The sequence below is a fragment of the Perca flavescens genome, chromosome 6 (assembly GCF_004354835.1).
Source record: "Perca flavescens isolate YP-PL-M2 chromosome 6, PFLA_1.0, whole genome shotgun sequence".
NCBI classification, from domain to species: domain Eukaryota; kingdom Metazoa; phylum Chordata; class Actinopteri; order Perciformes; family Percidae; genus Perca; species Perca flavescens.
In genome coordinates, this window is record NC_041336.1 from 26,880,463 (window position 1) to 26,898,568 (window position 18,106).

Below are 18,106 nucleotides of genomic sequence, written 5' to 3' on the forward strand. Positions count from 1 at the left end.
GTCTTGGAATTACTCTAAAGTAAGGCAAATGCATGTCAAACCTTTTAGCAACATAAAACAAGACAACTAGTTTCATCCGACCTCAGACTGCCCACTGATGCATCTTTGCACTTAATTTACCGACATCCAGGCTTAAATACACTTCTGGGAAACCCGGCCAGCTGTAGGTACTCTGCACTGTAGGTATTCTAAACTTTGTCATCCTATAAAACCTGAAATAACTAAGCAAGGAACTCCTACTTTGAGATCTGTGATATATACAGGGTCAAGGCTGGGGTTAATTCACACCAAATTTGGTTCATTTGGGACACAAAAAGAGCTGGAAAATCATAATAACTAAAAATTAACTAAAAATAAATCTGTTTTCATAACAGTTGCATTAACTTAAGAACATATTAAATAGATGGATGATTTGAGTACAGCCCCACACGACCAATATACTGAGAAATACAGTTTGCCTTGACTAGACTCTCAGACTAGTCAGCAATTTATCTCTCATTCTTAAAACAACATTTCTGTCAAAAACTCATTCAAAACAATTCATTGCACACAACTTGATAATAAACCCTTACATTGACTATATCTCTTGTAAAGAACCTGCACTAACAATAAAAGCCCTAGCATTCCCAATGGCACTCAAAATATTTTACTGCACTTCAGTAATTAAATCCCTGGCCATATATTTCGTAGGAGGATTTCAGTAGAAGGTACCATCCAATTAAGAGGTATAATTGACCACATAACTTTGAACAGGCTACAGCACAGCCACTATTGAAAGAGAGGCAGTTTCTTCTCTACTTCTTCATCTCCTCTCAAACACTCCACTGCTTGAAAAATACTCTAAAGATGATATTGATCAACTTACAGTTGAGAGGCTCCTTACCTCTATAAGAAAAAATAATTCATTAGGATGAATGTAAGACTAAGACAAAAATAAAAATATAGGGTCTAGATTTGGGCTCCTTTCTTCAAAAGAAAAAAGTTAAACTTTTATTTGGCATTGTGAAGTAACCCCTCTATATTTATACAACAGAGCATAAAATACTCTATTTTTCATCTTAATGCCAGAGGCTCTTTTATTCATGAAGCCAACACTCACAGAGTGTAAAGAACACGTCTCTTCACCAAATTACGGGAAGATCCGGAAAGGCATGGGACCTCTCCTTTCTCTCTCTTTAATCTCTGACCTTTTGTATACGATCGATTGCAAGTGTTGCTGAAAGTGTGCTTTATATTTATGAGCAATTCTGTGTCTTTGTTGTATCTCATTAGAAACAGGGAAAATATAAATATGTTGATTATATTCATGTTAAGCAAAACAAAGAGAAGTTGTATTCTCCCCTCAATGTGTGACTCTCTCTCCCCTTCTGTCTTTCGCTCATACTCCGTAGACATCAAACCATGGTGCAGATGGTGTTGAGATTGGGGTCAAAGCGGACAACTTTCCCCTCAGCGGCTTTCGTGTTTGTGTTGTACATGGGATTCTCAAAAGTGGCCTGTCCGTTGTTGTTCTCGTGGACAGAGCATCCTGTGTACTGCGTTTTATCGGTTTTCCTGGGGGGTTGCAGATTAGTTGAAACACAGTATCCCAATTATCTCACCTCATTCCAATCCAATAAACATGTCTCCATTAACTTGGTGTGGACAGTTGTAATAGGTAAATGAGGCTTAATGGTAATTATTGTTGAAAAGATCAGTCAGAGGAGCCCACACCAGCTCACTGGTTACTAATATAATAAGTGCAGAATTTGCATGTCACAGGTCCTGTGTTTATGTAGCCTACTGTTTTGACTAAATCCACTCGTCTACACACAGTACATTCATACAGTGCATTTGCAAATGGACATACATTACATAACCTATCACATTGAAGTTGTTCTTATTAAAAATGCCTGACGTATGCTCCTGTGTAATGTGGTTTGGATGGTAACCAGTTAACTAACATTGCATCATGCTTTGAAGCCTCTCCCAAGTAAGCTACTGTATCCAGTGAGGAACCTTACTGCAGTAAAGTAAGCTGTGGAAGTGGGCCACAGTGTACTATCTACCTCATCTTGATGTGCACTTCCTTTGGCTGCAACTGTACAAACATCTACATAAATCTGGGTTTCTAAAACTTTTTTAACATTAGAGATCTGTGTTAAATAACTTTAAAACTCAGCATGGGACACAGACTCATGAAAAAGTACAACTTTCTTTCTCACACGGGACCAAAAAGGACATACACTACAGTAGCTACTGAATTTGGGTTCTGAGCTAGTACAGAAGACACCAGCATACAATACATACCGCTGTTTGTAGAGATAAAATCCGAGGCCTGCAAAGATGAGGGCAAAGAAAGGCACGAGGATAGCGACAGCAACAGAACTGCTGTTGGTGGAGCCGTTGGTTTCAGGGTCAGTGAGTGTATCATTCTCTCTCACACTCAAACCTGGAAGAAAAACATATTTAGTAAAAGAATGTGAAAAATAGTCATAATACAGAATAAGTGAATGAAGAACATCCAAAAATAATCAGATTAACAAAATGGCACAAACGCAAACACTGGAGAAACTAAATGGAAAAATAGAAAGGTACGTATCATCTGCTGCTGACGATGATGATGGCGATGATAATGAAGAGGAAGATGATCACAATGACAAGTCGGAGACGCAGCAGCCAGTTGATAAAGACGCCAACCATAATGATCTTACTGATAACGATCGCTGTGATAATCTTGTTGAAGACAATCATGAGATGATGACAACAGGAATGTTGGGCACAAAGAAATGAAGGACAATGATGTGGAAGAGAATAATCTACTCTGTGTTGCATGACAGTGGCAATAAGTGGTTGACACACTGTACATGTATGTATGCTGACAATACAGCGCAAATATTGTTTGCAAAGGAGGTGTTAAAAATCTTTGAGTGATTTAACTCAGACTTATTAAAACATAACAAGGAGGTGTTACTAGAAAGAAATGTAAGTCAATTGAGTTTCAGTTTTCAGTTTTATTTTGAAAATGTGACCTCAAGAAAAGTCAATGAAAAGTCATAACATTGTTGTCTTATAAAATACCCCATGTCTGTTGGATCTCATATTGACAGTGAAGAATCTATTTACACTAAAGAATGAAATACAGTATATAGGTACCAAAGATGTTTTCAGTCGTCTCGATAAAACTGATCATGTTTCTACATTTGCAACATTTTGTAATATAATTTCAATTTGCCATGACAGCAAAATTAAAGATCCCTCCAGACATAAAATAAAATGTCTTTCCACAATAAATTAAATTACGTGGTTGAAAATTCTTTACATCTATTTTGTCTCCCTCATTGAAACATTCAGAATCTTTGAATATGAAAATCTTTTTTTAACTTCCAAAGTTTAACTGTTGGGCACAAGATGTCTCCTACTTCAATGAGAAGCAGGGTGGGAAATTAGCACCCGCCACCAGCCAATGGCGGGTACTTTTTCAAAGTGGCGGGTGACTCTGCCTTGTATACTATCCACAGTGGCGGGTGGATTGTAAAACATTCCTTGTAACGGATTGGACAGCTTTTTTCAAAGAATGCTGTTGCTAAGTAACAATGCACAATGCTTATAGGATGTTATGTTACCGCTAATGAATCCCCAACATTTCCGGATTCTGCTGCTTCGTAATAAAAACATTCAAATATCAAAATAACGGAGGACTTTTATTGGGAAGAACTTATAGGACCGTTCACAGCCGGGGGCTTTGACCACGCATATTCCCGTCAACTCCAGACTTTTGTCGAGTAGTTTTCAGCGCTAGTCTGTGACACCCTTTTATATATGTCAATGGTGACACCATGTAGCTGAACTGAGGTACAGACGAAACGAAAATTATCGGTTAAAAAAATGTGGCGACATATCCCCGGTGTTAAGAGGCCCTCCGCGGAGTCAGCAGTAGCTATGACTGTACAAACTGTTGAGGGTAAAGTAAAGAAAAAGAGAAGGTACTTTTGCATCAAGTGGCGCATTGAAAAAACAAACAGCGAAAGATTGTGCAAAACATTTCAGACCATCCTGCCAACCTGTATTAAACTTCAATGTACGCTGTAACGATTTTTCAGGGACTGTTTAATGCTATGTTACTGAGAGATGAGTCAATATTTTTTCTGTTCATTAAACATATAGTCCTACAATTACTGTAGATTATGATTGACCAAACACAATTTAACCATGGTCTCGCAGGCTTTTTTTCACATCACTTTTTATTTGCCTATATTAATAAAATATGTAAAAATAATGTATTAAAGCAATTCAAAATATGTTAGTGCACTTTCTTTTATAAATTTGAATTCCGGAAAAGTGGCTGGTAAAAAATATAAGTGGCTGGTAAAATTGGGCATCCACCAGCCACTGTGTCTGGTGGGCAAAAAAAGTTAGTTTCCCACTCTGATGAGAAGTTATTCTCAGTGTATGTGTGCCGAAGGTTTCCACATCAAAGTTGTGTAAGTTGCATATTGGAACTAGCTGTGATGTCACAAATTATACTTTTATGTATAAACCTGACATCGCCAGACAAAATTGCAAATGTCAGTTCATGTTCGATTTCCATGGGCGTTATCAGTGGCTATAGACCAAAATGCCTTTGCGATGCGATTGGCTAGACCTACAACCAATCAACGCAACGAAACGTGACGTAGCATCAACATGTCTATAAAGGAGAGTTACCATTTTTCCCATCAGAGTTTAAAAATAGTACTTCAACATAAAGTTCCACATCAGCTGCAGCTATCTTGGTTGTTTTTTTAGTAAGTTAGTTAGTCATTATGTAATTTGCGTAGTGGGCGAAGGCTCCGCAAGTTGTCAGTCATCGTATCAAACCTGCCCCATATGAGATAAATGGTTTTGATTGGCCAGGGCCTGGTCAGAGATCTGTCTGAACAGGAGGGGGACCAAACGTATCTGCTGGAGCAAATCAAACATGAGCTCTGAGATTTGCCTGGTGCCCAGGCTATGTATGTATGCATCTGAAAGAGAGAAACTCCTTCAGCAGATGAATGTGAAAATAGTCTTCTAATGTCAATTTCTGCTACTGCATCCTTCATTCACAACAATCAGAACACATTTTTGAGTGGAGGAGGGGTTTAAATACCATCTCTTTCTTTACTTTTATTGTGAAAATGAAAGATGAGTGAACGATGGTAATGGGATTCATTGTATTTGGAAAGACACATACCAAGTCTCTGTAGTCCAAACTGTCCGTAGTCTTTACCCTGTATAAAGCCTTGGAACACAAAGCTGCCACCCTCAGGCTCAGCTGAAACCTAGTAGTAAAAAAACAATAACAAAAAGCTTGAGAAACGGTACGTTTTGTTTCAACTGCATTAATAAAATCTGATTTTCCTAGGCACCTAAGAGTGTCGCATCTATTCCACACCACATCAAAAACTACCTACGGCATACTGTATTTAGTACGACAGTCAACACATTCTGTCATGCTAGATGCTACATTCAAAAATAACGCCTTTGTTTTTGTAAACCAGCATTAGAAGCAGTGTAGTATGCTATCAATAGCTCAGTGGTGTGCAGTCAGCTGTCACACGCTCTTATTAAGTGGACCTTGAAGTTTATTTTAGCAGAGGAACTTCAATTCCACCAACTAAAATTGCTTTGCAGTCGTTCCAGGTCCCTTAGATGTCAGGTGTGTGTCTCAGCTTATTCAGCAAATTGTCAAAGCAGGAAAGCTAATACGGCTCATACAGAGCCACTGGTGCATTAAATGTACAGCCAACATAAATATATGGAAACAAAAACAGACAATAAACCAAGAAATGACAATGGTAAAGGCTTGTTGTCAGTTTCTTTCTTAAAATAAAAGATAGTTCAGTTTTATTTATATAGCACGTTTAAAAAATAACCATATTTGACCAAAGTGCTTAAGCTCAAAAAAAAAAAAAAAAATGGATAACAGTAGTAATAGTAGTTGGTTATTTTTAAAAGTTCACTGGCCAGCTGCTTACGAATTCCAGTGTATACTTACAAATCCATCCATTGCCCAGGTCTCATCAGTTATCCTGCTCAAGGAGCTGTGGGCCAGCGCTGTCATCTGGTACAGCAGAAGCATTAACCGTGCCTCCTGGCGCTTGTACACTCCTACAAGGTGGAAGAGGCAATACGAGGAACGATGTGAATAAAGAGATGAGGCAATACGAGTGTGGGGAATGATAAAAGAAGAAAAAAGAAGAAGCAGAGAGAAGGGGAGAAAATTAAGAGAAGCAGTAAGAACAGCTGAGGGAGGAGGGGAGCAGAAGAGTTACTCTTGAGTGGGCAGTTAGTCAGTCAATGCAGACTAATACATCCATCTTTAGAACCAATAGGTAATTTCCACTGTCATGCATGAGATCATTTGGTGATTGACTGATTGACATGAGGAAACCCTCAAAATAAATGGAAGTGACATACAGCTGTAGTGAGAGGAGGAGAGTGGAGGCGGAGGGGAGGAAGTAGAAGACAGATGATTTATAGCTGACTCACCAGAGAGCAGAAACTCCATGCTACTGTCGGTTAAAGTTACATTGACTTTTCCCGTTGTGGCATTAAAGCGTGTGACTGTCAAAGTCATTGGCTGTTTCTGGCCTTTGTAATCATAGGAACCCTTCCAAACGAAATCAGGGGCAAAGACGTGGTCAGGAACTTCAAGAAAGAGAAATAAATGAAAACTCATTAAATAATGACATTAAATCATAGCATAAAAGAACTATGGTATACCATACCAATATATATGGTATGAAAAATGTATGAAAATGTGGAAGTTATCATTCCTAACGGGAGTCTAAATGTTTTTTTATTATTTTATTTTACAAAACATCTAATCAATATTATGTCTTTCATGCAAGCTGAATACTTGCACCCACGCAGCAAAATGGTAATTATATGTGCAGTAGAATCAACATATCAAACAGCTGTTACCAGTCTTTTCATTCAGTTTGAATAATATCATGTTCCTTGCTTGCTTTGACAATCTCAATTAATGATAATTAAATACATTCTGAAAGAGATAACTTTGGAATCACTTTGTGAACTAGGAACAACTTTAATAGTCTTGCACTGATTAAACTTTTTGTACAACTGTGCGCCCAGATAGCTCAGTTGGTAGAGCGGGCGCACATATATAGAGGTTTACTCCTCGACGCAGCGGTGCGGGGTTCGACTCAGACCTGTGGCTCTTTGCTGCATGTCATTCCCCCTCTCTCTCCCCTTTCATGTCTTCATCTGTCCTGTCAAATAAAGGCCTAAAATTTCAAATAGGTGACTGCTTTTAGTTAATAACAGGAACTAAAACTAAAAATGGTATAATTATTGTTGGTGCAACACGAAGTGAAGGTTTTAAGAGGTGGAAAAGGGACTTAGGTGCCATGTAACATTATTATGTTGCTAATAGCTTATTACTGTGTATGATACTGATTAAGCAATGATAAAATCTAATTCTATAAGGGATAAATATTGCGGGCAATTTTTTTCACAGTACAGTTTCAACCTTCCTGGGTAAATGTGAATGGATACAATGTGCCTAGTTGGTCTTAAGGATGTGCTTCAGACTTGGTTGTATCATAGGAATATCTCTGGCTTGCATATTTGTGTTTTACTAAATCCCTTCACAGAAAAAGACAGTCTATAGCCATGCTAGGGGCTCTGTGAGGTTATACTTTCAGCTAAATGCTAATGTCAGCAAGCTAACATGCTCATATTGACAATACATGCTGCAGTTAGCATGTAATGTTTATCATGTTCACCATCTTAATTTAGCATGTTAGCATGCTAAAATTCACTAATTACCACTAAACACAAATTACAGCTGAGGCTTTTGCAGGTATTTTGGTCATAAAACAAAGAACTGGACAAATAAAAAATTTGACCTGATGATGGCGCTAGATGAAAAGTATGTTTAGGTATGTTTCGTAAACAAACTATACAAATGGTATTAAACCAGTCTTTGTAATATGTCTTTTTTTGCAATACAATGTTCATTGACACTGAAGGCAGATTACGTGCCTTTTGAATATTTACATTATAAATACAGAGTAATCTCTACTGGTTACATGAATGTATGATGGTATAATCTACAAGTCGTTACCTTGTTGCCCCAATAATATGTAATAAGTTAATACATTTCTAAGACAAATTACATGTGTATTTAGTAGATTTTGCACATATCTGTGATTTCTTACAGTAATATGCCCTGGTAATAATTACATGTAATTATGCATTTGTACCAATTATTAACTCTTAGAACGTACTGCATATGTAACTGCAAAAGAGTGGTAACCTCATATGTTAATTATTTTTCTCAACTGTAAGAAACGCTGACTGAGGTACAGCACTAAGAGCTAAGGGCCTAGTGTTAATACAGTGAAACCTCTATGATTTTGATGAAGATACACAAAGATTTAGCCACTATATAAGACCGTACACTAATAGAAGACGGCTGACTTCTGTGGCTACCAGTTGAACAGTTTGTGCAATTAAAAACTCACCATTTATTTTAGGGCTTGGTGTCCCTGGTATGGGTTTGACAGTTTTCTCATGTGATTTGGAACCGACTGCAGAAGAACATAAATGTATGTCACAAAGATGTACAGAGATACATAGTGAGGCTTAACAGCTGGAGGATGTAGGAAAAGTAAACACTCCTCAACTGTAACATGCCACCTAACTTCAACTCTTTCTTACTTTGGTAACCTCTCCAGTAGCTCAGTTCATTCAAACATTTACTGTACAAATCAACACACTGTTGAAACTTCAAGTTAAAAATGAAACCTGAACATGTTCATTGCTATTAGTTGACAGTACAGTGACATAGAGGTTTTACAGAAAACATCACAGAAACAAAAAATATCTCATTATATTTGATTAGTGTCTTATTTATTAACTGTCTGTGAGCAGTAGTGCAAATGTCACATCACACAGCGTATACACAACTACAATATACACTCAATCTAAACCGCTCTAATCTCTACCTTTATGCACTTGCACACTCTTCCCCTCAAACTTATTCTTCACATCACCCCCTCGCCATCTTCTCCATCATTTGCCCTTGCAGACCTCTGCCCACCACGTACCTCTGCACACAGGCACCTTGCCAGTCCAGCTGCCGTCAGAGCGGCAGACACGGTGCTCTGAACCCCCGGAGAGGAAATAACCTGGCTGACAGGTGTACACCAGGGTGTAACCATAGGAAGGAAGGTCTAGACCCACGACGTCAGCGTTGGCCGGGCTCCGCGGCTGCTTGCAGGAGTGAGCTGGAGAGCAATCAGAGGGCAGACACGTTAGTACACACACATACAAATGAAGCCAGGTGCACACATTCATGCACACACACAGACGAAAAGATAGACAGGAAGATAATTAAGCACTCGCTGGGGGGGAGAGAGAGGGGGAGATGGGGGAGGGTTAGAAAAAATAAATAAAAAAAAGAGGATTAATAAAAGCAAGCACACACATTTTACAATTTGAGTCCAGGGATATTTAGGGAGCATATTGATACTTTAATATATCTAGTTTCTTTATTATATGAATATGGACACTTAATTTGACAATGAATTGGCCTGCAAAATGAGCTTAAATTTAATCAAAAACAATAACTGTGGGAATTTTTATAAATGTCATTTAACCATCACCTTGGATTCCTGAACATACTGTAAGGTGCCAGCACAACAGAGAGGTCTAGCTGAACTTATCATTCAGCAATATTAAAAAAAATATTTGTGTTTCTAGAATTTTTTAAGGGTGAGACCAAGAGACCACTAGACTAAGGTCATCGGTGTCATTGCAAAACAGTGCTTAAGTGTATGTTATTGTAAATTTTGCAAGAGTGTTTTTCATTATGAGGATATGCATAGAAGTTGCGAGGTCGCAGACACTTACAGTACAGACACAGGGAGGAAGAAGAATGCTCACTTAAATAACTGGCTAATAGTAGGCTTATAAGTACAGCTATAAGTGCAGCCTATGTTGAGGATGTCAGACCAGTGTAACCCAAAAAGAGTGTGCTCATTGGAAAACAACAAACAACCACTAACATATAGTATTTTTTAAGACTGAATCTCTTTTTACTCCACTGACTGACTTTCTTAGCTTATTAAATTATTCTGTCTCAAAAAGCACAAAGCTAGTGACATGTTGATTTCGGATAGAGTTGAAAAACTTAGTTTTCAAGGTTTCGCTGAAACAGAAACTAGGGACAAAAGCTGTTATTGCTGTGTTGCCAAAACAGAAGCTTCTTATAGACCATATTACATATTTGTACTCTCTCAGGAGTAGGTTGAGTATACTTAGTTTAATTTTTCACATCAACAAACTCTCTACAAAACAAAAATGTATGCAAATCACACCGCACCACCAAAACACTGAGGGGTAGAACATTCATGCTCAACAATAATGTGAAAATGGCTAAATAATATTGCAGCTTGTGAGTGAAAGAATACGTTGCCAGCTGTCAAATGGGAGGCAGCTGCAAGTGAGTCACAGTACCAAATCAGTCCTTCATGGCGTCTTAAAGACATTAGTGGCAGTAGAGTGTGAAAAGGATGCCAGGATGAAAGTTTGAGCTTTATGAAAGACGAGGAGACCGCAGGAAATTCCTCATTGGATATTACTTTTGCTGGTGTTTGATACAGTAATATGCATGTCTGAAGACATAAATCTTTACAATGCTCTAGAAAGTAAAACAGGTGCATCAAGGTGAAAGTTGTGTGCCGAAATCCAAGAGAAAACTTCTTTTATTCATTTTATACTCCGCTACACAGGAGCTATAACGATTTATTATACATTAAGAAAGCACTTGGACAACTGTATTAAGTCATCCGTATGTGCCACCCAGAGCTTTTTCAATGAGTTGATAAATCTGCCTTGAGGAAAACTAATGTGGTATCTATTTACAATGCAAAAAAGAAGGAAAACTGCCTCATACTGTAAGTTGTAGATATAAAGTCTGGAGACCTACATAAATAAATAGATACATAATTAAATATACACCCTTCTTGCTGTCTAAGCACAAGTCTCTGTAACCCATTTAAAGTTACAAACTGTCAGCACATGTCCAGGGTGGTTGTAGAGTTTGTAGACCATGAATACTGAAGACACTTACAAGGCCGATGAATTGTTGTATCAAAGACATCACATCCCTCATCAAGTTCGCTCGACAGTGCCATGTTTATTTACACTTCAAGAAGCACAGCAGGCTTTACTCCTGCGATTACATGAGGCCTCAAAAGACACTTTTTCTGTCACAACAAAATGTTATGTTATTAGTTCAAAGTTGGTATCTCTGATAGAGACTGAGTGTGTTAGTTAGGAACACAGGCAGACAGAGATAGACACAGAGAGACAGCCTTGCTGATGGATTTCTGTTCAAGCCAAGGAGATTGGCCAGCTACAAACAGCAACAGCAGGTCACAGTCAAGAGGACAAAGTTAACCTTTGAGTTGTTACAAGGTTTTTCCTAATAGTCATAGTCACAGTCACATTGCATGCTTTGCTGTACAAAGCGATACATTTTTAAAAACTAGCAGCAGCTGGTCAGAGGCTGGCAGGCAGGTTTTGATCAGAACCATGTTTAGATGGCCCCCTTAATTCTCAAAATGTCATTGTTGATGCTTCAGAACTAAACGGCAATTCATTGCTGTTTTTAAAAACATCAAAGTGGGCTGGAAAGGAATTTGGGGATTTGGGCCGTTTACCTATAAGCAAACATTAATCTGATAGAAAGGTAACATGATTAAGTGATGTTGGACTTGTGGCTATTGCATCTATTACGTTGATAATCCCTCAAAGTTTTTGCTTTCGCCAGCAGCAAGATTGGTTGGCTTCACTTTTAAATCCATTTAAGTGGCTTCACAGTAACAGAAGACCATTTAATCACAGAGAAAGGTATTTTAGAGGATTTATGACTGTTTTGACCAAGGGTCAACACAGCGTGTCGGACCCATACAAAAGCACTCATACTCAAGTACATATACATAACCACAGTTTTCCCCCAATGTACTCTGGGTCTGTATGTCCACCCTAAGGGCAGCATGTGTGAAAATGCAATTAAAAAAAACAATGTTATACATCAGTGGGCTGAAAATTAATTTATAGTTTTATTTTACAAGAGAAATACACAGTGACCTTTTAGTTTATGTTTTTGGATCTCCAATGATGTAATAACTATATCTATCTATAAATTGCAGGAATGCCTGTCTGTGTGTCTGTGTTATGCGCATATCTCTCGAACCGTTAGATGGATTTCAAACTTGACAGGCGTATTGCTACGGGCACGAGTAAGTGCAGTGCCAGTTTGACGTTGTTTGGATTAGAAATGCTAAATATATAATTGGTAAAAGAAGCACACATTGGCTTTTGCCGCTAGCCACTCCCCCTCTCATCCTGCACACTGACTGAGCACATTGCAGGACCAGACACAGAGAGGGTCGAAGAAAGCAGCGGAGCTTTGGCAGCTAAAATGTGAAATACACCTCAGACCCACAAAAATGTGCAAAGTAGCACTACTTTGACTTTAAATAAACAAAAGACAATTCCCGAATTTAAGGACGTTTCAGAATCCCACACATGCAAAGCACAACCAGCTACAGACAACGAGTGGCAGACAGAGCGTGATAGGCAGGCTATCTATGTATCTGTATGTATGTATGTGTGTATGCATGTATGTGTGTCTATGTATGTATGCCGTGCTTGAGCTATGTTACTGGTCCCTGGTTGCACAGTGTTCGTCGCTGTAAAATAAGGATTGCTTCTTCTTTTTACAAATAATGATATATTCATACACCAGACCAGCAATTTTAAAATTACCAAGGTCTTTTAATCACAACATTCTGAAAACAGAGCCTGCAGTACAATATGAATGTAGAACATTTACTGGATGTTTCTACCACATATGAAAGGAGTTAATGACCTAACGTGTTGCAAAGTAACAGGGCAAGTTTCATACGTCCTTTAATGGGTACCAATGTTTGTGTGACATTAATGTAAAAGTTTTCTCAGTCACAAATGTAATACATTGTGTGGGTACTAGAATCTAGTGACTGTCAGAGATATATTTCTCTATTTTAATTCTAGCGGTAACAATGACAGGACGAGGGCAGAGGAAAATCAATAAATTTTTCCAGCCACCACAGGTGATGGACCAGAGCCAGGGAGCTGCTCCTGAAACTCTGCAAACTCAACAGAGACAGACACACCTGGCTAATAAACTGCACCTGCTGAACAGAGTGGGTCAGGAAAAGTTAAAAGCCTCAAAACATGATGCCTCTGAATAAAATGCAAACTGGTTGTCAAACTGCCATTTCAGTGGTTGGCTTTAAAACAACATTGTTACACAACATAGGGTATACAATATGTTATTTTATATTTACCACTGTGAAAGTAAATGTGGCTGCTGGGATGTTTTGTATTGAAATCCAAAAACTCCCAGAGGCCATTCACTGGGGTTCAATGCATCACAGTATAAGAAAGAGATTAACAGTGACCAAATTAAATCAAATTTAAAGTATGCACTGGCATCTCAAATTTTACTTTTTCTCAGAGTCCAAAGGTTATAAATGTACAAGTTGTTTAATTCAATTTAAAATTGATACACTTCTTTTTTAGTGGTTTATCTTCTATTTTTGTTGAATTACTATGTATATTGCTATTTTCCTTTTCCTTAGAAACTCCACAAACAGAAAAATTAGTCTCTCACAAGAACATCCCATCTCAACCTTTCAAAGATTTTGACAGCAGAGCATGCAGCCCCTGAGAGAAGGAGACTTTGTATGATCCACTTTGTATCTTAACTGCATGCAGATATTCCTCCTCACCTGACACAGCTGTCAAAACGTTTCCAGAGAGAGGGTGTTCAATTGTCTGGTTATAACGAAAATTGTAAGTGCCAGTTTGAGAAGTTTGCTGGAGCTTTAACCTATACTTCTGTTGACTTAAACTCACTCTGACTGCTCTTTTATTTTAAGGGGCATGTCGAAGTGCTGACAATAAATGCCATTTAGCAGCAAGGGGAAGTGCAACCTCCTGAATCATTCCTTAGTGAGCGGGATGATGGGGTCAACAGTTTGAAGGTACAGGTAAAGCAGGAAAGGCCAATAAGGTGTCGGGTGACAGAAGTCTAGACAGGAGTGCTTTTTGGATTCTTTTCTGCTGCCAGCTGTTTTAATGAACATTTGAATTAGAAAATAAACTCCATGAACATGACAGAATATTTTGTGAATTTTGTGAATATTTTGTTGCTGTGTTGCACTGTAAAATGCAAATTATATTGTTTGTAGATTTGTTCTATATATTATAGCTTATACATAAAACATTTTAAAAATATTTATTACATAAAGGGCCTGTGCCTGGACACAGTCACATGCATGCATCATTTGTCTCAATGAGGGGAGACTAAATATTAGAAACACCTCTTTGTATAACGCAATATAATTTAACAGCACCACAAACTACAGCCTCCAAAATGACCATAAAGTCGAATCAACATCTCACAAAAACATTTAAATACTGAACATGATAAGTCCCATGACAGAAGGATTTAATGCAGTGATCTTGTATTAGACTGCATTGGTTTAAGCTAGGTGTATCTCTCTCTCTCTCTCTCTCACACACACACACACACACACACACACACACACACACACACACACACACACACACACACACACACACACACACACACACACACACACACACACACACACACACACACACACACACAGCTGTGCTGCAGAGTAGATCAGGCAGAAAATGAAGGGTAGGTATTACAATGTTTCTGCTCCCTCAGCACAAATGTCTCTGGAAAATTCAAGTGGGTGTTACATCTTGGGGTAGTTATGAAATCAACATTACAAAATATCATTTGAATCCCCTTATCACACAGCTCAAGTGTTTACAATATAAGTGCATAGTAAAATGCAGACTATAGTACAATGTGTATTGGGAATATTTCCATGAAAAAATGCTGTAGCTGAAAGGGATATCAGTGAGATATTGGATTACATCACAACATAGATAAGTGGCTTGGCTAAGCGAGTGGGCTAAACTGCACAGCCCTAGTTTGGTGCTGGTTGACAGTTTAAGTAGTTCAAACAGAATGACAGTAATCACGCACAACACCTCACTTTCAGAACGACTGGGATGGCAGGTTGATTGAGGATGGAGCTGCAATCTACTGTAGGGCAAAGGTTATGGCAGGATTGAATGAATAGAGAGAGAGAGAGAGAGAGAGAGAGAGAGAGAGAGAAGGGGTGTTGAGGAAAAGTAAAGAGAGTGTCTAAGTAGCCAACAATGCAGATAAACAGTGACAAGATGCCAGAAGGGGAAGTGAAAAACAAAGACCGGGTGAGTGATATAAAGATATTGTGAGAGGAGCACTCACGGATACAGCTAGGCTGGATGCCGGTCCAGGTGAGATCTGGCAAACAGAGCCGGGTGGTGGAGCCCTGCAGTAGGTGTCCCTGTTGGCACTGGAAGTCTACTCTGCTGCCCACCTGGCCACAGACAGACAGAACACAAAGTAGAGAGAGTCAATACACTGATGCAAATGCCAATAGGCTCCCAGCATAAAATCTAAAGAGCTTGGGAAAATATACTGCACACTAAAGTTTTTTTTCCCTTTTTTAATGATTATCTGTAGTGTGTGGAGGCAGATGGAGACTATTCCTAGAGGCGATGGCCCATGTTTGTGTTCTTAACTGATGCACCGACATTAGAAAGTGAAGGAGCTGACTTTCTGGTAAAAAATATAGGAGACACACTGTTTTATGTTATTTTAATAAATGACTTGGATTTTCAGCCACCAATCCAGTCGACTGAACATTTCTCATTTGGTGGCGTCAAGATATTGGTAAAGTTGTTCAGTAATGCAGAAAAATGCAAGAGTACAGCCATTACAAGCAGTGATCCAAATAATAAGCTGCTTCTGCTTTCATTTGGGACAAATTTCATATCAGATATTCAGCTGAATGTTGTGGAGAAATTGTTTGCACTTAACTTGTAAGTGACACTCTTAGAGCAACAGGGAGGAAATTAAATGAAATACACTGGCTGAAAGCATCTCAAGGGAGCTGCTGAGCACACACCAATGGTCATGATGTTAGATTTTTTTTGACTATGATGCATTTTAGCATTTCTCGTTTTACACACACACCGTCAAACTGCATGAAGTACACATTATTATAGATCTGGCTATGCACCATGTCTTCACACATTCACAGTGGTAGAGAAATCCAGTTGGCTTTCTTCAGTGCAACCACCTGGGATGGATACACACACGCATCACTGCTTCATCCTTGCAGCCATACAACATCATCCAAAGGAAGAAATGATGATTCTACATGGAGCATCTGTTGAAAACTGGCCATTTGAAAGAGGACTAATAAGTACAGTTAACACAGCAGAGGTGCAAGCTTTGTTTGGTACTTTGCTTCTTGTGCATCTACTTCCAACAGGCTGCTTCAAATATTGATCACATGGAGGTTTGTTGTTGAGCTAAATTAAGCAAGTATATACAATAGTATCATATCCACACAAAATCAAACATGTTGTGCTAGTTAAGTCCCCTGTTAAGTTGAGCTAGTTGAGTACCCTTCATATGTTTTTAAGTTACACACCTGTTCTCCAAACCTGTCTCCAACTAGAATGCCTTTTTTCTGGTCCTGTTTAAAATAAATTTTCTGGTACAAATTAATCTCAGAGTTAAAGAACATAACACCATCTATTTATAAAATGAGTCCGTTTTACCTTAAAGCCGGTTGTGTAATTCATGAAGCCATGCTCAGGGGTCCCTGGATTTTCACAGGTGGTTCTTGTGGGCTCTGGAACAAGAAATCATTGTCATGATGAGCAGGGGAATTGCAGGAGAGCAAAGATGAGAATATGACAGAGGGGCAATCATTGATAATGACATAGCAATTTCACTCTGGTGTACAATGTACCAGAGGACAATTACTGAAGTGGCATGGTAACATGAGCAGAATTGCCTTGCCATCTTTCAGTCTCCTTGATCATGAATTCCTCAGCTTTTACAAGTCTCAGGAATATCGACTTATTGAGACTTCTAATCATTAGTAAGACTAAATTCAAATTAACACATTCATTTGGTAAAGCCTTTCTTCAGCACTTATTTCCAGCAACACTGGGCTGCAACTATAAAGCATCGCCCCTGAGGTAACAATATAAATAATGTAATTCATTCTCAGGATTTAGTTTTACATCAGTGCCAGATGGCAACACACTGATTCGAGTTTACCTTCAACTATGTTTTGATATTTATGTTAGCCGCTTCAGGAGAACCAAGAAAGTATGATTTTTGGAATGGTGGGATGGTACCTGGCAGATATCTTCTATATCTAATTTCACTACCTTTGTTATTTCACTCTACAAATTAAAAATCTTTTACATGTAGAAAAGTCAAATCCTGGGATAACATTATTCAGATCAATAATGTAAAGGCACGGAAAATCTGAAAAAAATAAAGTTGACCATTTCAAAACCAAAGAACTACACCCCAGTCTAAAATCAGATTTTTTTGTGGATTAGCTGAATCAACATACAGGCTAATGATTCAGTACCTATACATCGAGGCTGAGATCCGCTCCAGGTGCCGTCCTCTTGACACATGCGGGTTGTTGATCCGACCAGCATATAGGGGGTGCTGCAGCTAAACACCACCTCAGACTTGAAGATGAAACTGCGTCCTTCTCTCCGTCCTTTGGCAGGCATACCAGGGTCTCCACAGAACTTGGCTACAGAAGCAGAAATGTGGAATTTTGCTGATGTGATAAGCTGGGGGCCAATAAGTCCAACACAGATGTTACACATTTTCTTGCAAATATTCATCCAGTTCATGTCAATGCTGATGCACTATTCCTCTGTCCCATTTATGCAATTCAAACACTCATCTCTTTTTAACCTTCACATATGGAATACTGCAGCAGCTACAGCAGTCAATTGAATGCAGCATTGCGTAGACTATTCAGCATTTAATTCACATATAATAAGCTGTGTGGGCTGCTGCTGCTGCACCCGTACAAGATCAGACCATGATGACGAGTGCCTACAGTGGTTTCTACTGATGCTGTAAGCTTTGCAATTTTTTATTTTT

General features: G+C 38.6%; 1 protein-coding gene across 4 annotated transcripts in view; it reads right to left on the reverse strand.

Annotated features, from left to right (window-relative positions):
* Positions 1-220: 220 nt before the first annotated feature.
* LOC114556692 (CUB and sushi domain-containing protein 3) overlaps positions 221-18,106 on the reverse strand; it is a 258,762-nt gene continuing 240,876 nt past the window's right edge. For 3 of the 4 annotated variants that reach the window (XM_028579712.1, XM_028579713.1, XM_028579711.1), the window contains exons 61-70: positions 17,574-17,747; positions 16,744-16,817; positions 15,380-15,491; positions 9,078-9,257; positions 8,493-8,558; positions 6,493-6,651; positions 5,999-6,111; positions 5,195-5,282; positions 2,290-2,431; positions 221-1,554 (exon numbers count right to left, since the gene is read on the reverse strand). In XM_028579712.1, the coding sequence (XP_028435513.1) occupies positions 1,395-1,554; positions 2,290-2,431; positions 5,195-5,282; positions 5,999-6,111; positions 6,493-6,651; positions 8,493-8,558; positions 9,078-9,257; positions 15,380-15,491; positions 16,744-16,817; positions 17,574-17,747 (1,268 nt within the window). In that variant the 3' untranslated portion in view covers positions 221-1,394. Of the gene's footprint in view, positions 1,555-2,289; positions 2,432-5,194; positions 5,283-5,998; positions 6,112-6,492; positions 6,652-8,492; positions 8,559-9,077; positions 9,258-15,089; positions 15,173-15,379; positions 15,492-16,743; positions 16,818-17,573; positions 17,748-18,106 lie in introns of those variants that run through there. The other variant, XM_028579714.1, reaches the window with a different exon arrangement.